General features: G+C 42.2%; 1 protein-coding gene across 3 annotated transcripts in view; it reads left to right on the top strand.

Annotated features, from left to right (window-relative positions):
* raly (RALY heterogeneous nuclear ribonucleoprotein) overlaps window positions 1-23,575 on the top strand; it is a 91,395-nt gene that overhangs the window by 49,394 nt on the left and 18,426 nt on the right. For all 3 annotated transcript variants that reach the window (XM_047338657.1, XM_047338656.1, XM_035148360.2), the window contains exons 2-5: window positions 9,825-10,155; window positions 13,908-13,980; window positions 16,577-16,624; window positions 22,570-22,733. In XM_047338657.1, coding sequence (XP_047194613.1) covers window positions 9,900-10,155; window positions 13,908-13,980; window positions 16,577-16,624; window positions 22,570-22,733 — 541 coding nt within the window. In that variant the 5' untranslated portion in view covers window positions 9,825-9,899. The remainder of the gene's footprint in view (window positions 1-9,824; window positions 10,156-13,907; window positions 13,981-16,576; window positions 16,625-22,569; window positions 22,734-23,575) is intronic.

The raw sequence follows: 23,575 nt of genomic DNA, 5'->3' as shown, positions 1-23,575 counted from the left end.
TTTGCTCTTGTTGAGGGTTCAGAACAGAGGATGCTGCACCTTGTTAAGATCTATGAGACAAATTGTGATTTGTGAATATGGGCGAAACAAATAATATTTTAATTTGAACCTCCTGGCACAGGCGGCCGTGTCTAAACCGTGTCTGAGGAGCTCAGTGGTCCTGAGCCGTCACAGGTGAGAGGTGATATATTTGTTCATTTGCCAAACAATATCCTGTCGATTTATCTTTTCAATCTGTGGATCAAACAAGCGACTCTTTAGTTTTTTCTTACATTTGCTCGACTGATCTTGACGCACGGCTTTCTACTCTGAGCCCCAGTTTGCAGGTTGTGAAATGTAAAGCAAGTCTGCCCTTAACCACAAGGAGCACAGGATTTATTATAAGTGGATCAATGCCACTGCTTGGCCACGTCACAGTGTTTGTTTCTGTAAATGACGAATGAGGAATAACACGAATCCAAGAAGCGTCAGTAAGTGACTGACTGCGCTGTTCAGAGTGTTCCAGGGGTTGTTTTGTGATGAAAGGCTGTAATATACCGACTTCGCCTCAAAACAAACCACCAAACAACGTAATGGGCCGAGAAATGAAAGGCACATTTGCAGCAGTGGTGTTGAAGTGGATTCTTCTGTTATTACTGAGAAATAAGTGAGAAGAGCAGAGAGAGAGAGAGAGAGAGAGAGAGAGAGAGTCCGACAGATTCGAGGCTTCTGGTCATTGTCTCCTCATCCTTGAGGAGCGAGGAGGATGATTTTCAGCGAGGAGAGAAATCGTATTACTAAAAAATGCAGATTTTCTGATTAGTATTTGATCCGGTGATGTGCTTTAACTTGTGAGGTAAACTAATTCGGTCCATTGCTGGGAGACGGAGCCCCTGTAGCTCAGGCCTCAGAGCCCCACATGTAAACAGCAAGTGAGACGCTCTGCACACGTCCTCAGCTGATTCCCAATCTGTGCTGCACCAACCTGCCAATGGGAAGTAAGTCGGTGAAGCACAAACACGCCGGAGTCGTGATGTTATCTGAAGTTTGTCGGTATATTGTGGAAGGATGTGTGTTCGCGATGAGAAGAACAAAACAAACATGGATGCAATCAATATTTCTTTTTTTTTAAGGAAAGAAACAAGCTTCATTCTTTCACACGTTCGATCATATGCATTTATCTTTTTACCGTCCACACATCTGCAGAGACAGAGGCTAGATCCTCACATCCTGCAGAGCTGCAAATAACAAGTTGCTAAAAACACATCATCATTTGTACAACTCTCATTACTTCGGGTTTATTGCCAAAAGATAATTTACCTGTTTCAAATTGACATTGAAATGATGTGTTTGACGTTGCGACTTTATTTTTAATATGGAAAATCTTTAAGAAATACTTTACAGCTGTAATCTAGTTGGACCTTTATCTTAAGATTTAGGCTGAATTGAATCAAACATCTAATACAGCAGTTGAGGGGCTTCAAGCATCTGATCATGGAGGCCTCCTCAGCACCTCCCAGACCAAGGGGGAGACCCAGAACCTCCTGCAGGGACCAAACTCTGTCCGGCCTGGGAATCGCTCAGGATCCCCAGGAGGAGCTGGAACGTGTCTCCGTGGAGAGGGACGTCTTCCTACTTGACAGACTTCTCCCTCAGAGGACGATATCCTCTGACAGGGTCTTTTTAACTGTTTCAGATTCTCGGCTGAAGACTAAGGGAGACGGGTCTTTTGAAATAAGGAAAGAAATACTCATGCAGCTTCCTTTAAATACTGCATTGCCTGATTTCACCTATTTCTACTTTTATATTATCGGGAGGTCACGGTGAAGTTTCTGTCGCAGGTTTAGTGTTTTTATTCTTTTATAACAGAGTTTATCAGAATTAGTATTTGTGTTTTTATTCATTTTTATGTATTTTTACTTGTGTTTTTGTTAGTGAAGCACTTTGTAACTGTATTTTGAGAAGTGCTATATAAAGTAAGATACTACTATTATTATTACTATTAATTATTTCCTCCGTGAACCGATCTCAGATAAACACAAGGCACTGAATGAATGGATTAATCGTAGATATGAGTCGAAGAGTTTTTCCTCTTTTCGTCTCCCTCAAATGTGTGATTTTCATATGTTTTAGTGCGTCCGATTCCTTGTGGACCTGTGTGTGTGCTGCGATGGCTGCCGTGTGTGTGTGTGTGTGTGTGTGTGTGTGTGTGTGTGTGTGTGTGTGTGTGTGTGTGTGTGCGCGCCAGCCTGCAGCCTCACTCCCGGGGGCTTCCATCTTCAGGTATACTGTGAGCCAAGAACCAAGTGTGTGTGTGTGTGTGTGTGTGTGTGTGTGTGTGTGTGTGTGTGTGTGTGTGTGTGTGTGTGTGTGTGTGTGTGTGTGTGTTTGTGTTTATGATCCGGGTTTATCCTTTTGCCACAGCTGTTACCTCGAGCAATAATTCAACATGAATGGATCAGAGTAGAAACGAAAGCTTAAAAGAATTTCAAGTGGCAGCGGAGGGGCGCTGTGTGTCGCTGGGTAAAAACAGTGTCATGTGTGTCGGTATTTCACACACAAGAATTTACACAAAAGTCAAGTTGGGTTCTATTCACGATGAAGGTTCTGATCTGAATTCACTGGATCCGGATAATGAAATGTTCAGACTTTAAACGTATGAAAACGTGATCGTCGTTTCTTCTCCTGGAAGTTTGACCTTCAGGCTGTTTTTTATTATCTTCTCTTGAAGCAGGAACGTTTTCTGCTTAGTTTAAATCTCTGAAGACTCGAACGTGTGTGAGCTCGATTTGTGACATTTATTCAATAGTTAACTCTCACAAGAGATTTTAAACCAAGAAAGAGCTTTTAGTTGTACAGGAGACATCATCCATTCAGTAATAAAGGTTTTGAAATATATTTTAAAAGATTAAGATTCTCTATTATTCATTGATTACTACATTGAATCAGCAGCTCTCTGACACAGAACCTAAGGAAACAGATATACTGCAATATACTCACTTTCTCAGCATAGATACATGAATACATATCCAATACTGTGACTTTTGGTACTAACAACATATTAAATAGGTTTTGAGTTTACAAACCTTTGATACTTTACAATGTGGAACCTCAGAGTTACAGAATCTAAGTTCATCAGTTGTGTGAAGCTGTCTAGTTCTTGACGATAATAATAACGAAGAACGTTTCGTATATAAAATGCAGCTGAAAGTGCTTCACAAAAGCATCTATAAATAAATAAAGTAAAAACATAAAATACTACAGGTACACGAAACAATAAAACCTACAAAGTAGTTTTTTTTACCTCTTACTCCTCATTTTAAATCCATATTTCTGTATCTTGTGTTTTGTGTGTTTTCCTCCTCAGGTCGGTCGAGGTCTCCTCACAAACACAAACTTCTTCTCTTTTCAATACGAACCTCTGAGAAGGTGGAGCAGGAGTCGTGTCGTAGTTTTAAAGGTCATGTGAACATCTCAGGGCCTCAGCGGTGTAACATCAGCGTTATTGGCTGTGGGAAGATCGACTGTTAAAGCACAATGATTCATCCTATCACCGTGTTTCCACCTCCTGTTTGTGGAAGTGGCTCTAATCCCAAAGCTGCCGCTGTCTCGTCCGTTCTGTTTATTATTATGAAGTGTTTCTCGCTGCCGCTCCCCGGTGGTGCGATGACCTTCCCTCGCTGAGGGCGGAGTCACTCCTCATTCTCCAGGCGGAAAAAACTTTTTATTATGTTCTTCGTGTTGTCATCCTCTCAGAGCATCCCCACTGTTCTACAAAACCCCGGCAGCAACACTGTTAACTGACCTATTTCTTCAAAATGAACTCTGCTTTTTGGGGTTTTGTCCTGTTTCTGCCTGTTTGACAGAAAGAAATCGAGGATCCAGTTGAAGCTTTAACTGAAAACGCTCTCAATAAATTCTTCCATGTCTATTTCTGACATGTCAACTGGATGTAAACAGCTGGGGATTACTGTAAATATCAGATATCCATCTCAACCAAAAGAAATGATGCTGAAGTTTATGACTAAAGCCGTTTTCAGACATGACCTACGGGTAAAGTACGGAGAATCGGCTGCTGAGTTTAAGGCGGTTGGCAAAAATCGCAGGAAGTTAAAAGACAAAAGAGCTTCAAGAATTCAGATTCTAACGAAGTCTATAAGAAAATGACTCTTCTTCTCACTTGATTCATAACGTCAGTAAACATTTTCTTCGGGAGCTTATATTTAAATCTCTGGCTTCAAGTCTCCTTCGATACAGCACGATGTTCACTTTGTTAATTAAAGTCCTGTTTAAGGTCAAAAAGACGATGAAGCACAGTGGACATTGGGACATGGATACTGTGTGATTGACAGCTAATACTGTCCAATGAGTGGTCACAGGTGTAGGTGGGGGCGTGCGGCTCTCAGTCAGGCTCCACCCCCTCCCAGGTTCTCCAAATATGGCTACTTCTGGTTTCATAAAAACAAGATGGCGCTGGACAAAATGTCAAACCAATGGGTGGCGTCACGTTGGGTTGACACTTTGAAACTCAAGTTCAAATGTTCAATCATAATTAAATACTTTATTGTGCAATATCATTACTGTAACACACTGAGCGTATAAACATATACGATTTATCTGGTTCACTCAACGTATGACAACACTCACACACTCACACTGAGGTGAATTCAAACATTCAATGAGTCCGAATGAAAGCTGCTCTCAAACATCAGATTGTCCTTTTTCCTTCTTGTGATGTAGGATCCACTTTAACATCACAGGATTCCACTTCAAACTGCTGAGCTCTAAAATATTAAACCTGGGCTTCAGCGGCGATCTGTATGGAGCAGGGTGGATGTAAAGAAATACAAATTACAGCAGAACATCAATTAAACATGTGGGATAGTAAAGCAACGCGCAGATAAACAACTGCACAACAGGGAGCAAAGTGTTTCTACCTCCTCGTCGTCGCTCCTCCGGTTGAATATTGAAATCACACCACGTGTTCGCATGTTGACAGAAGCTCCGAGGATTTGTTTTATACGTCTAATCTCACAAAGGCCGAAGTTAGTGAGGTTTTAAAATTAGTCTCATAAATCACGGACCCCTGTCTGTGTTTTTGTCTGTTGGTTTGTCAGAGGGATTGATGCTCATTAGCTCAGCAACAGACAAGTTAATGGACGGAGACTTCTGTTCGTTCTCTGCATTCATTTCCTTCATATTTGTTTAATGTCTTCCGAAAACGTATAGATACGGATGAAAGAGACGAAACGGAGCAGTACCACTGGTAATCACAGGGGGGCAGTGTAGCCAAACAACAAGAGAACATTTTCAACTATGTAAATGACTCTTATTGATAATTTGTGGTTGTGAATAGAATTCCCTCGTCCACATTTCGTTTTGTATCACCATGTGTCACCTCTGTGCTGCCCTCTAGTGGATGTATTGCTCCACAGCCCTGCCAAAGTAAAGGATGCACGGAGTTGCGTGGGTAGTGACGGTTACAGGCTCATTTAAAATCAACGTTAGATACAACAATGAACGGAGGCTTTGTCCTTATTCGTTCACGTCTTCCGAAAAAACGTACGGATACGGATGAAACAGACAAAAAGGGAGCAGTACTAACGGAAATCGTAGGGGGGCAGTGTAGCCAATACTTCATACGAGTCGACCATAGGACACGAGGAAGAAATTACGGTAGTGACAATTTTTAACTGTCCACAGACAACAACTGTTTACAACTTGGCCGCTTTTTTAGGAGCTGCACCATCCACATGTTTATCGTCAACTGAAGGTCTGCCCTCTAGTGGTTCTATTGCTTCACAACCATGGACACATGGAAGTATGTGTATCATTTTTACAGCTGCATCTCTTTTTATACGTAAAGGCAACATAAATGAGGTTTTTAACACAAAAATAACTGAAACCCACAAAACTTGGTGGGAGGATGGGACATGAAACAAGAAAGAGTCTATGGAATTTTGGGATGGATCCACATAAAGGGGGCGGATCCAGGAATTTTTGTTGTCACTTCCCGTAACATTGTGAGCAGTATTTGTCATTTTCACTGATTTCCTGGGGATTAATTAATCGATCTAGATGGAAAAATGTATTTTGGGCCATGATATCGGTGAATGTGTGTAATTCCATGTATGAATTGTGCACTGAGCGTATTTAAATGTGGTTCCATGAGGGCGTGCTGGGCCTGGGCAGAGGGATCCGCTCCACTGAGCGTCATCCTAGTTCGATTTCTGTTTCCATTCCAGCACCGAGAGTTATTCTCAGTCTCTTTGTTTGTGTAGCTGCGGTTGATTGTTCATTATCATCTGTGTGATGTGTTGATTCACCAGCCGCTGCATCGTTTGGCGGATGTTTTACTCCTGGAACTCAATGAGCACACGTTCTGTTTGCTCTGCAGACGGAAAACAGAAGCTGTGCAGGTAACTGGATTATTATATTTGTCAAAAGTGTGGATTATATTTACCATCTGCTTCTAAAACTCCCACACTCACAGTAATTCAGTTTCACTGTGAATGTAATTAGCAGCGATTTGTCACTGAAATAACTTGTTTGAATGTTTCACCTCTGAATTGAATCAACATGTCGGGAAACTGAGGGTCAGACGCAGAATGTGGACTAATTGGACACGGACTGAAATTGAATTGTCGGTTGATTTTTCTTTTTCTTCTTCTGTTTCCTGATGTGTCAGAGAAATGATGTAGAATTGCAAGAAAGAATTTAACAGTATTTTCAACTTGCTCACTCAAAATAGGTTGAAATTGGGAATAATCACCAAACGTGGGACGTTTCCTTGTGTCAAATCTGACCATGTAAATGAATGTTCATGTTTTGATTTAAGCATCAATAATTTGAGTGATTCAGCCGTAGTCTGCGACTCCTCAGACCTCTGTGGGATGTTACCTCTGTCCTATTTGTGATTCCATTTCCAACAGCGCCTGAAGGCAGCATTTGTATAATCTGTATAATCACAACACAGTCCCCCGTGGTGTTCGCTTTAATTGCTAATCCTGCTCACAGAATCAGGGGGAGAGGTTGTGCCGGTGCAGGATATGTGCACAACTTCAGTTTAATTAAAAACTCAGGAAATAAAGCTCATTTGGGTGTAAAGCTGCTGCTTTGTTCTCAGAGTGGGACTGAGAAATGTTAATGGATCTGATTCAGTGAACCTGGAGAGTTTGTCTGAATGCTAATCCCACAAACACACTCACAGGTAACACAACTTTTCGCTGTGGGGTCTTGCCGTCATTGATCTGTGCTGGACGGAGCATAATAGTTTGGGTGATTTGCTCAAGGGCACGACAGCAGCTCAGACATGGACGCCTGGTGTCCACCTCAAGACGTTCAACCCTCCACACAACACATATGTCTTTTAAGTTGTTCTCATTTGGGAAATATCATCGTGTTTAGATGGCAGCAGCTTTGGTGACGACACAAACATTTGACTTGACTCGACGTCTCACACCAGGAGACGAGTTTGTGAACTTTATCTGAATCATGTAAGTTCACACTGTGTCCCTTGTTTTCACCGATTGCTGTGAATGTCGAAAACAAAATCATAAAACAGTTTAATAATAATGCTAATGTGACAAGTGGATATTGTGCTGCATATCCCGAAATAAACCCAAACTACATTGGACACTGCCTTCTTGCAGATTTGGAGCCATTAGTGAATTTGAACAATTGCACATCCATTTTTGACTTTTTAATTTGTTCCATGTCCCATCCACTAACATGGATGAGGAGGGGTTTATGACCTATACTCTAGCCAGCCACCAGGGGGTGATTGAGACATTTTGGCTGTCGTGTTGTCCAACTTTTCTTGTTTGGATATTTGAGCAGAAAACCAACAAGTTGTCGAATATGTAATTCAAGGACAAATTCTCATGATGTAAATGCAAGAAAAAACTAATACAATTTATTTAAAAACACGTTTGTTGTTTAGTTGCATTTGAACTTAATATCTCGTTGTGTCTCTGCATCCGGACGTGAATCCATTTAAAAAAGGTGGATTTTTCCAACGCAGCTGAATCGGAGCCCCGAAGTGAAGCTCCAGTAAAAAGTTACAGAGTTTAATTACAACCACTGAATAAAATCATACATTTAAAACAGTTGTTATAAATGAATAACTTACATTTCTATCAGAATTATACATGAATAGCACTGAGGAATACATGAATACAAAGAAACTTTAAAGAACTGTTTCACTAAACCTTTTCTTACTGAAGAGAGCTGTGATTGGCTGTTAGCCCCTGACCCCCCGACAGCTGTTGACCCCTGACCCCAGATGTGATCTCCAGCATATCACTGGACTTTCAGCTTCAACCAACAAACAAACAGGAGTGTGGAGGCCCCCGACATGTTATCTCCTGAATGTGAATCTAACAAGCAGTTAGCGTCCTGCACATCAGCATTACTCACCGGATTCTCCCGCACAATCACAGTCGCCGTCGTAATTGAGGATAAAAATATTACTACGACATGAAGCTCATTTGAATTCATGAGCGGAAATTTACATGAAAACCACAAAGTCAGCTCTCTGAGTCATTTACGGACTTGAAGCGGCTTTATGCTAATGTGTGCGTGTATCATCGCACCATGAATCCCCCAGAGGAGGCAGCTTTTAAAGATAATTTGCTTATGGAGCATGAGATCGTTGTGCAGCAGAGACACAGGAAGTGCTTCTCCTGTTTGCTCTGAAGCCGGATTTCTATGGAAACATGCATTTTGATGAACGACGGTTTACAAAGACAACACTTACACTCATCTGCGTGTGAAGCCTGAGTTCTTCTGACATCTGATTCAAGCTGAGAGGCTCCGTGTGTTTCTTCTTATGCTAATGTTGCTTTTTATTCGTGTTTAAAATCCACTCTTCAATAAGGCTGTGTTCATTTTCCCTTTTCAGTCAGATGCTCTGGAATTATCACAGAAATTCATTTTTAACATTCGTACATGCAAATTACTTTGATGCCACAACTGCAGACTGACATACATACATGGGACGTAGCCTAACTATCTGTGCGTGCGGTGTGTGTGTGTGTGTGTGTGTGCGTGCGTGTGCGTGTGTGTGTGTGTGTGTACCAGCGATGCATAAGTTACTCTTCATGGCTTCCTGCAACTTGCATCATGTTTATATGTGTGTGCATTTAACAACATGTGGGTCTTTTATTATTTATTAAAAAACTCGAAACATTCAAACTCTCTCGTACACACACACACACACACACACACACACACACACACACACACACACACACACACACACATTAGATTTGCTGAATCAACAATATTCCGTGTTTGACTGTGAATCTCCTGAAACAAACGCTCACGAGTCCCTCGGGGTCAAGTTCAATTTGATTCATCAGAGTTGGACCAGTCAGGTTTCACTGGGAAGGTGAAGGTATAGGAAGGACACACACGCACACGCACGCACACACACACACACACACACACACACACACACACACACACACACACACACACACACACACACACAAGTCCTATGTTTAAAATTCAACTCACATAAGCACATAAGCACCATCATTAAATGTTTCCATAATTTGAAAAGTAAAAGCAATCGATACGCACAATGCTCCATTTCTAAACGTTGTGTCATTATGTATGAATGAACGCCTGTTTGCTCGATAAATAAAATCCATACTGAGACTCTATGAAGCAAATCTTCACCTTCTTCATTATCATTTCACAGACTCGCTCTCAGAGGTTTGATGATTTCTGAGCTCAAATCTCAAATGTCCCAGTCAGTGATGTGGTCTGTTGCAGCTGTTCTCCACGATCTGTCTTTTAAATGACTAACACGATGTTATCTGTTGTCTTTTGTCCTTCAGATCCTCCGTCTCTCTGCGTCTCTTCCTCCCGACACATCCCGCCCGCTCGTCGCTCCCTCACCTCGTCGGTCCAGCATGTCGCTGAAGGTCCAGACCAGTAACGTGACCAACAAGACAGACCCAAAGTCCATCAACTCGCGGGTGTTCATCGGCAACCTCAACACAGCGGTGGTGAAGAAGTCGGATGTGGAGAGCATCTTCTCCAAGTACGGCCGCGTGCTGGGCTGCTCCGTGCACAAGGGCTACGCCTTCATCCAGTACGCCGGCGAGAGGCACGCCAGGGGGGCCGTGATCGGGGAGAACGGCCGGGTGCTGGCGGGACAGACGCTCGGTGAGTCTGTGTGCTTCATCTGTTTCATTCATCTTGAGACTTCGATGAAGAGGACACGTGCAAACGAGTCGTGAAGCAGTGACGTGTCCACACTAAATAGATTTTGGGATAAAAGCTTGTTAAAAATTTGTTTTCATGCAAAGTTGTTTTGAGGTGAATTTACCTTCAGCACCTCTGAAGGTCATTAAAATGGCAAATTGTCATTTTACAAAGATTTCTGCACAAATTAATGAAACAGAAAAATAACATATACCTTAAGCTGAAAGGACCTAAATGACTGACACAAACTACGCTATATATTTTATATGTATACTCAAGATATATTCCCTCTCAAAATGGGAATAATGAGGTTGTAATTTCCCCCCAGAGAGTTGAGTTCACAGGATCTTCAGCATTCAAGTGGTTAAAATGACAAACAAGGTCTTTTGTTCCACTTAGGAACAAACGAGTGAGTCGACAACAACAAACCATTATTTCCTCAGCTCCGGCGTCTTTGTGTCTTTTTAATGTGACTTTAAGGCGACTGACGCCCTGAAGGCTCCAGTGAACACAAGCAAATCTTAACGTTCACTCAAGTTCACTTTGGTCCAAATCATCAGCGTTTGTCTGACAATATTTTTGGGGGCTTCTGGTGAAGCCAGCGAACACGATCACGATCCCAAACACCAGATCCTGACCTCCTGACCTCCACATTTTGCAGCACTATAAGGAACTCGCAGTAATTTCTGCATCGGTAAATGATGAGCATAATTTGGGGGCTTACTGCAAAAAAGAAATCGCTGCTTGACGGCTAATAGGGCTGCAACGATTTTCAAAGTCAGACCGAAATCGTGTGTGTGTGTGTGTGTGTGTGTGTGTGTGTGTGTGTGTGTGTGTGTGTGTGTGTGTGTGTGTGTGTGTGTGTGTGTCTCTCTGTCATACAATGACTTAATTAACTATTTTGCAGCCAGGAAATGTAGACATGTGCGTCTGCAGAGTTTGTAAAGTTTTGTAACTTTTCCTCTGTTTTGCTCTTTTCCGTTTACCTACTTGATTTATGTGAAGTCCAGTCCAACATGTTCTTCAGTGTTCGTCTCTTCACCAGAGTCTTACACCCCCGATGTCTACAGACTGTTGTTGGACACAATCTTTTCAAACTTGATTTGATTGATTCACGTCTTTAAAACATCACAGTCCTGTAATGATGTGAAATTCCGGCCTCGTGGAATCGTTCACGAGCCCTGAGCTCCGTCACAGCCATTTTCTCAGTGAGCGTGTGAATGTGCCACCTTCCCCCTGTGTTACTATAAAGTATCAGAGGGGGAAATGGGATGTGAGCTGAGTTTGCCTTTAAGCTGCTGGAGAGTTTTCCTCCATCTGTCTGTCCCCCCCCCCCCGGGCGAAGCAGAGGAGCCCGACTGTCAGCGAGCTGGTTCAGTCACTGCAGGACGGAGAGCACGTTCCTTTAATAGACTCTCAGTGCAGTGTGTGTGTGTGTGTGTGTGTGTGTGTGTGTGTGTGTGTGTGTGTGTGTGTGTGTGTGTGTGTGTGTGTGTGTGTGTGTGTATCTGTGTGTGTGTGTGTGTGTGTGTGTGTGTGTGTGAGTGTACATGTGTGATAAAAGAAAATATGTGAATGAGTAGAACTGAAAATGTGTGTGTATTGGGTGGAAGGTTTAATTGTGCGATCTCACAAAACACACACACACACAAATTTATCTGGCATAACTGTGATTTTGTGTGTGTGTGTGTGTGTGTGTGTGTGTGTGTGTGTGTGTGTGTGTGTGTGTGTGTGTGTAGTGTCGCTGTGACAGCTAAGGGACCACTAAGTGATGCTCTCCGCCTCGCTGCAGCTTTTTGTGTTTCTGTGTGTGTGTGTGTGTGTGCGTGCACATGTGCATGCGTGCGTGTGTGTTGCCATGGGGAACATATCAATTCTGTCTTCTTATTCTGAACCACTTACCTCCTCGACTCGACTTCTCTTCCTCTCATTACAGCCGACCGTGGGCTCCAGTTTAAAGTATATACAGAGTTTATAACGTGAGACGAACCCTTGTCACCACCTCAGTTCTCTGTTTGCCAAGTAAACCACGACTTCACAACATAAAAGTAAGATGATGGCGAGGATGATTTTCACCGCAGCTGTAAAAGTCAACGTCAGAAAGCAACTGCTGAACATGAAAGAGCTGATAAAAGGCAGAAATGCAATAAAGAAAATTGAAAATTGAACAGCAGGAGCATGTGGGTAAAACAAAAATGACAGAAATGGTTATGGATAGACTAGGTGTGTGTGTGTGTGTGTGTGTGTGTGTGTGTGTGTGTGTGTGTGTGTGCGCTGCGTTCAGGGACTCCCCCCTTGAATAACAAGACCCTGTAGGAGATAAAGTCATTGAGGCATATGGAGCAGTTGGAGGATGTGTGTGTGTTGTGTTTGTGTGTGTGTGTGTGTGTGTGTGTGTGTGTGTGTGTGTGTGTGTTTAAATGTTAAAATTTTCTCCTGTGGTGTCTGCGGGGGGGCGTGTCCTGCAGGTTGTCTCCTCCCACAGTCCTGCAGGTTATGGTGAAGTGAAAACTGCAGCTTCCTCTGTAATGAGACGCCACGCAGAGCGCAGAAAAAAAACATCTATTGTTTTCTCTCACGTAAAAGAAAGAGCATCAACTGCTGTTGCCTAGCAACGTCCTGCGTGTGTGTGTGTCAGCTGTGAGGTTTGGGATTGTTTATACATGTCTGTAGTTTCTGCTGTTAATTCAATAAGTGGAAGGAGATTTCATTCAGTCAAAGTCAAGTTTGTTGTCAATTCTGACACGTGCACTGGACATAGACAGGATTAAAATGCTCTTTCTCTCTAATCTCCTGTATAAACATGTACATCGATAGAATATATATAAGTATATGCAACATATTAAGAACTCAAAATACTTGATGAAAGTAGTGTTCACCCACTGGAGGAGTGAAACAGCAGCACATGTAGTTTGATGGACGCGTTTACAGTAGAAAAGACAACAGGTGAAATGAGAACAAGAAGAGTTCAGAGAGATTCAAGGAGATTAACATGGAAACAAAACATCATCTCTGCATTTTAACTGACTTTTATCTGAGCACAATTTACACAGATCATTTTTTACTTACACCTAAAATGAATTGACTTAAATGTCCAGTGTTCTGGCTTCAACTACTCAACGACTGGGATTAATTATTAATCCTTTCATTTCAATATTCTCTATATCAATCAGTCATTTGATTTGTCCATGTCCGTAACTAATGCAGGATATTGCATGTGTGTGTGTGTGTGTGTGTGTGTGTGTGTGTGTGTGTGTAAGGCAGGAAGCAACAAATAGATTATTTTACTTCTTTAATCTTTTGATTTCTCTTCCATTAATGTTGATTTTGTCATCACACTAGAAACTCTTTATTTATTTAAACATGTATTCATCATTTATTCGCTGTGATAGAATTCACTCTGGGTCGAACTCGGTTTGTTTTTAAATGTGTGGATACATTAATGTGACGTTAACCAATGGGAACAGCCTGAGCTGCTGTTTAACGTTCAGTGTAGATGGTGTAAAATGGCTCAGCAGCGCCCCCCAGTGGAGACCATTACATAACGCACCACCCAGCTCTGTTGGCACACATGCTCCTCATCTTGTCATGTGTTCTCTCTCTCTCACAGGCTTTGGAATAAATATCTCTGAGTCCCACTGAGTTAAAGATTTAAGCTTTTTTTTTTTTTATTAAATTTAACAAAAGTTTGATTCCTCTGCTTTTTTTCTCAGACGTCAACATGGCAGGAGAACCGAAGCCAACTCGACCTAAAGTCCTAAAGAGATCTGCAGCTTCTCTCTACAGGTACAAGCCTCTGATCAGCTTCATCAGATTCACCAGATTCACCAGATTCATCAGATCCAATCAGATTCACCAGATTCACCAGATTCATCAGATCCAATCAGATTCATCAGATTCAATCAGATTCATCAGATTCATCAGATTCATCAGATTCATCAGATTCATCAGATTCATCAGATTCATCAGATTCATCAGATTCATCAGATTCAATCAGATTCATCAGATTCATCAGATTCAATCAGATTCATCAGATTCATCAGATTCAATCAGATTCATCAGATTCATCAGATTCATCAGATTCATCAGATTCATCAGATTCATCAGATTCATCAGATTCATCAGATCCATCAGATTCAATCAGATTCATCAGATTCATCAGATTCATCAGATTCATCAGATTCATCAGATTCATCAGATCCAATCAGATTCAATCAGATTCATCAGATTCATCAGCTTCAATCAGATTCATCAGATTCAATCAGATTCATCAGATTCATCAGATTCATCAGATTCATCAGATTCAATCAGATTCATCAGATTCATCAGATTCATCAGATCAATCAGATTCATCAGATTCATCAGATTCATCAGATTCATCAGATTCATCAGATTCATCAGATCCATCAGATTCATCAGATTCATCAGATTCAGTCATGTGCAGATCTTGGTGTTTCATGAACTTTCTGAACAGGTTTATTTAAAGGTCTGGTTCTATAATATCAACAAATATGTTGAGTGCAAGAACAAATGCAGGCGTCATGTGGGACTGAGACCTGAACCAGATTAATTGAGGAGATCCAACACTGGGTTAACACACCGGGTTAACACACCGGGTTAACACACCGGGTTAACACACCGGGTTAACACACTAGGTTAACACACCGGGTTAACACGGGTTAACACACTGGGTTAACACACCGGGTTAACACACTGGGTTAACACACCGGGTTAACACACCGGGTTAACACACCGGGTTAACACCGGGTACTACACTGGGTTAACACACTGGGTTAACACACCGGGTTAACACACCGGGTTAACACACTGGGTTAACACACCGGGTTAACACACCGGGTTAACACACCGGGTTAACACACTGGGTTAACACCACCCTGCTGATGGTGGAGACCTGTCGCTGTGTCATGAACAAAAGCACCATCTTCTATTTTTAAACGTCTCCGTCCTCGTGCATCAAAGCCTGTCAGAACTTTTAGTTGTTGTTTTTTTTACCGTAGAACAGAGACAGAGTATTTCTGACTCTCCCCCTCAAACACAAAGTGCATGACACCATCTTTAAGGTGCTTTTTTTAATAAACCGTAGAAGATGTATTTTCTGTTCGTGTCCTGCAGTTGTATGAATATTGTCTCAGAACCTTGAGCGTGAGAAATCAGATTCTTTGGCAGTTTTTGCTTAGAAGACATATTTAAAAGACACAAAATACAATCTCTAAATGTAAAGATATTAATAAAATAACAAAAAAATCCCCAAATATGTACCTCAATCATAACAAAAGGGAGAATTCCTGAAACTGAAAAAAAGGAAATTTAATAAATTGAAAGCAGTCCTTGAATAGCAGAGTCTCAAAAGATGTAAGTACATTAACTGACTTTACAGTTCAAATTAACTTCAAGCTAAAGTTTCCGGCTCTTCTGGTACCTGGTGCTGGGCAGGAAGCCTCTGGGTGCTGCGCTCGATGAGACGAGTGCAGCGAAGGTGAACTGAAATGAACCTGAAGTCCCTGTAGAGCTGTTACAGTGGGTGATGGTTCCCTCTGGTAGTGAAACTGAAGCTGGAGCCACTGGAAGGTGATCTGTCGTTACCGATGTTAGGTCCGGATGATCTGATGGTGTGATGGGTTACAGAGACATTCTTGCACCTAATCATCAGGGGGTCTGGACAACCACTTACTCTCACATTCACACAGATGTTCAGTTCAGAGTGTTGAACTGTGGGAGGAAGGTGGAAGAACCTGGAGGAAACCATGCAAACACTGGGAGAACATGACAACTCCACACAGAAAGGCCCCCAGCTGAACTCAAACTCAAAATCTGATCCCCTGTGACGCCCCATTCCCTCATTTCATATATATATGTCCAATTAATTTAGTAAACGTGATTCATTTACATTTATTTCTACACAGTTATTGTGTATTCCCCTTTCCTGGGGTTTAAGAACATCTGACGTGTTTGTGTCTCCTCCGCGTTCTGAAACCTCTTCTCTTGTTTGGACTGAACATCTGAGGATCTGAGCATCTGGGACGTTTGTGCTGTGACATGTGTCAGTACATGTTAAACATCTCCCACTTCACCCACTTTCTGTTTATACAGGTTTCACTTCAGATTTCCATTCATCTCCTTCTGTCTCCTGACGTGAGAGGAAGCTGTTGTGGTTTCTTTGTCTCTCCCACACAGTTCAGAAGTATTGATGTTATATTTTTATACATTGTTATTGGTTTTTATTTCTATAGGCTCTGCATGCAAAGCTCTAAAAAGCTTTTTTCCCCCCTGTGATGTTTTAAATGTGGATTTGATGCTTGTGTTATGAAATGCATCGTATGGTTTGTATAGTCAATATTTCCTAATGTGCTTTTCCCCCCAGCGGCTACGAGTTGGACTACGATTACTACAGAGAAGAATTCTACGACAGGTAAGAGGAAGGATGGTACTTGGAGTTCCTCCAGCATTTCTCCTCCTGTCAGCGGAGATGAATTCAGCATCTGAGCACTTTGATTCGTGGCTCTGCTGTTTCCAGCGATCAGCAGAAGGTTAATCGAGTTAACCTCTCGGAGGCCCGAGGTCTGAGTGCTGCTCGGAGAACCACTAGACTTAAACACGTCTCTGCTGAGGAATAACTACGGAACGAATATAGAGTTTAAAGCACTTCACGGGATCGTTGTTACGAGACATGGAAATAGAGACGAGACAGTTTTCACCTGTGGGAAAAATACAGAGTTCATCTTCAGACAGTAAATAAACATGGATCGGTGTCGCTTGTGTGTGAGAGAACCAGCTGTATTATATTGTAATATGCTGGAGAAGAGAACTGGTTCAGTCCAAACGTAGGAAGATGGATGCTCGGCTCTTTTGGGAGATGTTGTGGAATTATCTTTGAAGTCAGGTGAAGCCGGGAGGAACAGTAGCTGTGCAGGTGTGTGTCTGTGCACCTGCAGGAATGCAATTTATTTGAATAAATCCTAGTTGAGATCCCAGAGTTTCCAAAGACGTCAGGCTGGAGGAGAATTGATGAACTGACGGAACCAATCACAGCTTCAGTAAAACGCCAAACTGAGAGAACCTCTCTGCTGGAGACTGGACAGATGTCCTGATTAATCAATAGCTGCCTTCATAAACGATTGATTGGTGATATATTACCCACAAACCCCGACAGCAGCCAAACAGTAAGAGATCATATTCAGCATACTTTCAACAAAAGTCTTTATAGCAGGATTATCTGGTTTTGGCTCGTGGGGATCTGATAAAACTAATAATGAGGAACATGTGGTTCGATTTGGTTGATTTGCAGTGACCTCCACAGTCATGCCACAGCGTGGTAAGTAGAACTGCTCTGACAGGAGCAGCTGAAAGTAAAAAAGAAAATCATCAAAGTCATCGCTGTTAAACCAAAGAGGGCAGAAAGAAATTGCTGCATTTGTCATCCTGGCATCCCTCGTGCTTCCAGCAAGTCTTTTGTCTAAACGGATTTTCGTGAGAGTTGAGGGCTTTGAAACCAAATCTTTACGTCAAGTAATGTAGAAAAATAAAGAGGGGAGAGGACCAGAAGGTTTATTTTGTTCTTAAAAAGTGAACAGAGCGGAACAGAACGTGGAGATGTCCATCTGACATGAATCAGGGATGATACATCTGATGAGCCCCGACGTCAGTGTCTGTCTCCAATCTGAGGACGTGATCAGCCCGAGGGGAAGTAATGACGATCGTGAGCATCCCCTGGCACGGGAACAATTCTTCAGTAGTAGTAACAATACAGTTCGAGAGGTTAGTCACTATAAAGCTGCTTTCAAACATGCACTGTCGGGCCTCCGAGAAGAAAGTCAGGAGAACTCGATGTGTGAACGCGGTGGGGATTCCCCGCTGGACGACGGTTGTGTGAAAGAAAAACTCTGGATAAACTCAGGAGCCAGTTCTCCGTCTTTTACCTGGAGGTCAAGTCTGAAAACAGCTTGAATGTCAGTAGAGAAGAAAACAGGGTTGAAGTATCTTGATTATTTGCTGCATTTGATCTTAGATAATAGAAGTAAACATTATGAAAGAGGGGTTACAGGGAAAATACAGGGAAATCCTTGTGTCTCTTTGAGTGACAGGTCTCTGATCAGTTAATAGGGTTGTTATGCCACATGCTTGCTCACAGAGACGAGGCAGTGGGACGAGAATCACTGGATACACACAACACAACATTTTAGTATATATTGAGTATATGGTCCATCAAATTCAAAGTCTTCCATCCTTCTTCCGATGTTCTTATTTTTAATGTGTAGCCCTCACGTGAAAGTAAACATGGACGGGAACAGTATTTTTAGAAGAAGGTTTTTGTTCAGTCCTGCAGCCAACAGCCCTCATAGCAATCCGGGGGTTATTCAATGTCGTCTTCGGACTCCAGTCAAGACGCATCAAACTCTGTCTGTTTTGAAAAGAGACAGCAGAGCGGAGGGGTAATCCAGGTTCCTCTATCTCCCAGGGAGGGAAGATCAGTCGTGTCTCTTTAATTCCCTGAATAATGCATCACTTTCCCCCTTTTGAGGGAACAGCCAGAGAATTTAACTCGGTATTTGCTCTCTTGCGCCGTTGCACAAACCAAACCACACTGCCCCCTTTACCGTTTCCCTCCAGTTCATCCTTGACCTCCACAATGTTGTGACCTTCACAGCGAGCGTCCACTGGCGTTCTGAGGAGAAGCGAAAGAAGAATGTATGATAACTTCATTTTGCGTGTGTGAGTTGTGTAACTCTGTCCGTGCATCCTGTCGAGACTCGAGAAGATGATGATGATGAATGCAAAGAAAGTTCGATTTGCATTGTGATGTAAGTCATCGCACAGAGAGAAGCTGCTGATGGACGGTAATTCTTGTCCAAACCTTCAACCTACGGGTGTAGATATGTTTGTCATTGTATGAGCCCCAATAAAGTTGTCGAGGTCATTTATAGCCACAAGTATAAAAAATGTCAATTTAACAATCAAATTAAAAGCGTCAGGAGAGAATCGTCTTCCAGGATAAACAAACGTCCAATATAAGGTGCTTATAGCTGCTACGTGTCCAGAGAAGACAACGAGGCTCTGGTAGAATCAAAATGTTAAGGAATAGAGTTTCATCATTGGAGCGTCTGTAGATCAAGTCGTCCAACAACCAGAGTGTCGGTGGTTTGATCCTGATGGATCCGTCAGTGACAGCGTGCAGCGATCTATAGAGCGCTGTATACATGCTGTACATTTACAATCCATTCAACAAGTAAACTTAAAGTAAAATGCAGAGAAAGTTGAATGAAGTTAATTAAGTTTTGCATCAGTTGCATCACGCTGGGTCACGTCCAGCTGCAATAAACATGGACGCACACACTCGTCTAAATCTATGAGCTTAAAGCACAACAATAAATAACAGAAGTGCAGTCGTCATGCACAATGTGCTGCAGGAAGGAGAAACGTGTCCTGATACCTTGTTGTACTGTACATGCACAGAAGGCATTAACTACTTGTATACTTTACTATATATATATATATATATTCTATTCTTGTGGGGGTAGCAGACTGAATTAAATAGCCCAGACACCCCTCGCTCCTTCCATCAGCTTCCCGTGGGGGATCCTGAGTCGGGACCAGGCCAGATGGGAATATAATCCCTCCAGCATGTTCGGCTCTTGCCTCGGGCCGTTCCATATGTTTGGAATACCTCCACACAGATGCATCCACGGTCCTAATCAGATGTCCCAACTACCTTAACTGGCTTTCTCCAATGCAGAAGAGTGGGCGGGGCTACTCCCCTTCCAGATGTTTGACTTCTTCATCCCGTCGCTCGGGGTCGGCCCGGCCGCCCTGCGAGAGAAACGCAGGACAGGATTCAACCCGGTGGCTTCATCAGCCTCTTTACATGCATCCACCCCCCCGCCTCCCACAAATGAGCCCCTATATTGGAGTGGGAGAAATCGGACTTAGCTTTTAGGGGATGAAACATCTGTTTGAACAGATGTTGAACGTGCTGAGCAGCTGGGCCGGTGATTTACACCTGTCACTGTGATCTGGTCCTCTCCCCCCCCTCTCCCATATTTACACTGTGAACGGACCATACACCGTGAATGTACATACATACAATGATGTAGTTTCCAATCTGTTTGTTCCTGTATTTTTTTTGTCTCCGCACCTTTGATAGCCAGTAGCCGGAGACATCGTGTTCTCAGATTTGTCCGTCCGTCCAATTCTTGTGACCACGAGAACCTTGAGGGAATTTCTTCATATTTGGTGAATAAACTCTTTGTTGGTCGAAGGTAAAAATCCCTGTGACTTCAAGAAACACATTTATGATCTTTTGACGTTTTGACTCAACATCTCAGGAGCATCTAGACGGAATGCCTTTGGAGTTCAAGGTCACGGTGACCTCACTGAACAGTTTTTTGCCTTGTGAATGTCTTGTTTCAGGAACAACTTGAGATCATCCTTTCAAATCTGGAACCAGACTCCACTCAGACTCACAGATTAACTGATTAAATGTGTCTGTTAAAGGCCGAGGTCACAGCGGCCTCACGGAACACGTTGTTGGCCTCTTGAACAGGATACGTCAAGTCTGCCTTAGAGTAGATTCTAGAGCTCAAAAGCTTCCTGGTCTGACGTCATCCGACCAACTTGATCTCCTGATGTTTGAGGTGCACAGTGAATCTTCGGAGTTAAAGCCTCGTCTGCTCCCGTTACTCACTTTGTGCAGCAGAAGACTTTTGTCCAAACGGTAGAATGAAATTGTCCCTTTACACAATATGATTTACCTTCACTTCTTTCTATCCCTGTAGAGATGCTTGTTGACGTAGGAGAGGGAAGCTTCTCGCCATCTGGACAAATGATCCATGGTGATTATCAGACCTATTTTTCCGGAGTTTTATGACCATCTGCAGCGTTCGCGACCGAGCGCAAAGCAGAATAAAATCAGGGAGAGTGTAAATCTGAGGATCTTCTTTGGGCTACATGTCAAAATAGTTTCCTGACAGTGATGAAATAAAGTTACTGAAACTCAGGCGACAGGCGAGTGAATCTCACCGAGCTCGACGTAGGAGCCAGAACAAGCTGGATGTCAGAGTGGTGGAAATAAATCAGCCTTTTCCACACAGATCTCCCAAAATATCATGAACTCTCACAGATTCTCACTGAGAGTTTGGGTTTGATTTAAGCAGAGGTTTTTTATTAACTTTACTCTAGGTTTCATTATGCCTCCGCGGCAGCAACAGCCAGTGACAGAGGGAATTCTGTTTTTTGGATTCACTGACGTTACTAAACACGACTTTGATCTCGTGAACGCAACGGCTACAAAAATATCGTCCATCCAATCACATTCACACCTACGGACAATTTAGAGTTTCCGATTAGTTTAACCCCATCAAAAACAGAGATCACATAGAGATGAATAATTATAAATAAAACGTATAAAACAAACACATATTGCACATCATTTTCATATTGATAGCACTGGGATTAAAACTGATTTCTTCCTCTGAAGTCCACGATGAGCTCTCTGGTCTCGGAGGTTTTTCAGGACCAGGTTGTTTTCTGTGCATCTCCGGGTTTTAACCTAAATTAAGAACGATTTATTTATTTATACTATTTCATTCTTTTAAACATTCTTGTTATAACATACTTTTATCGGAGAGCCATTCCTGATTTTACCCAAATTTTAATTCTATTTTGTTGAATTTTATTAAGAATTTTGTCTTTAAGAATGAATGAATATTTTTTCTTTTATTCTTTGTAAATTCCTTAATTATTACATATCTAGAAAAAAGTCTTAATAATTGTTGGATAATTGTGAATTTAAATAAAATCATGAACAAACCATTAGAACAACTTTTTTATTCACCGTGAAGTTTTGGTGTTTTTTGTTGTTTTATGCAGAACAAAACAATATAAAGTAAATTCATCTGTTTTCTAATGACTGTCTAATGACCGGTGAGTTTTGTCATTTGTCTTTTCTCATCTCGTTCGGTCACTGAGTCGGAATCGTCTGATGTTCTCACTTTGCATGTAGAGCATTTATTACTACATGACAATTCTGCTGATATAATACTGATGTATTTTACCAAACATGTCTTGTTGGGAAACATAATCCCCGTCTGGATTTTGTTCCATGGCAACGTTTGTGTCACGTCTTTCCTTCAGGGCACCATGACGGCAAGCTCCCTCCAACATGTGTTTGCTGTTACATGACATTACTTCTATATGAATTCATATTTCAGAGCAATTTAATTTCTATTCTTTCTGTTAATTTGATTTTCAACTTAGTTCATCCTTCGTTCTTCTCACATCTTAACTTCTCCTGTTATTTCTCCTCCTCTTTCCTTTCTGTCTCTCTCTCCTTCCTGTCCCCCCTCCTGTCTGTCTCTGCAGGTTGTTCGAGTTCCGTGGCAGGGTGTCTCCGGTTCCCCGGGTGGTGCCCGTCAAACGCCCGCGGGTGGCAGTGCCCCTGGTGCGACGGGTCAAATCCCTGCCAGTCAAACTGCTGGCGCGTAACGCCTCGGTGCTCCCCACCAGCAACGGGAACAAACAGAGATGTGAGTATCTGCTTATTAAACATCCAGCTGAGAAATATTCAGATATTCTTTATCACCAGTGGAGCGCTGCTGCCACTCGTATTCAGACTCATTCGTTTGTGTCCATCGGGTATTCACCGTGCCCCGAGTGCCCAGGACCGTCGATAATCTCCCCACAAAACGTCCACATGTCTCCAGTGTTGTAAAATATGAACTTGACTGACTCCAGGCCTGATTCCCTCTCATGATCGTCCAGATCCTCCCTTCTTCTACCCACCGTTTGCAAACAGCTGTGCAGCCTCGGCCAGCTCCTCTTCCCCCGTCTTCACTGCACCAGGCAACGGCACCTCGGCTTTAAGGTGGTGTCCCCGTGGCATAACTCATATCTAATATATTCTCCATAAGATATTCAGCCCACATTGGCTTGTGTTGTGCTGCACCTACGCTTTCAAATAAAACTTGAATACATTCAAATAATAATAATATTAATAATAATGTCAAAAATTAATTTTTAACAATCAGATTTTCTTTTTCAGTATCATTCAATATCATACTGGAGGAATACTTATATAATACATAGTTACGTCTTTTTAATAATAATACTAAGTAAAGTAGAAACAATTCCTGGATCAGTCCATTTATCCCAAATGTAACTCGATTGGGTTGTTTTTGCAAAATCCTGCTAACAAGCAAACAAACAAATTTAACATCTATCTATCTCTCTATCCATCCATCCATCCATCTCTCTCTCTCTCTCTGTCTGTCTGTCCGTCCGTCTCATCTATCTATCTCTCTCTATCTATCTATCTATCTATCTATCTATCTATCTATCTATCTATCTCTCTCTCTCTCTCTCTCTCTCT

Source organism: Hippoglossus stenolepis, chromosome 3 (genome assembly GCF_022539355.2).
Source record: "Hippoglossus stenolepis isolate QCI-W04-F060 chromosome 3, HSTE1.2, whole genome shotgun sequence".
NCBI classification, from domain to species: Eukaryota; Metazoa; Chordata; class Actinopteri; order Pleuronectiformes; family Pleuronectidae; genus Hippoglossus; species Hippoglossus stenolepis.
The sequence above is the reverse complement of the archived record's forward strand: the minus strand, read 5'-3'. Positions and strand labels throughout refer to the sequence as shown.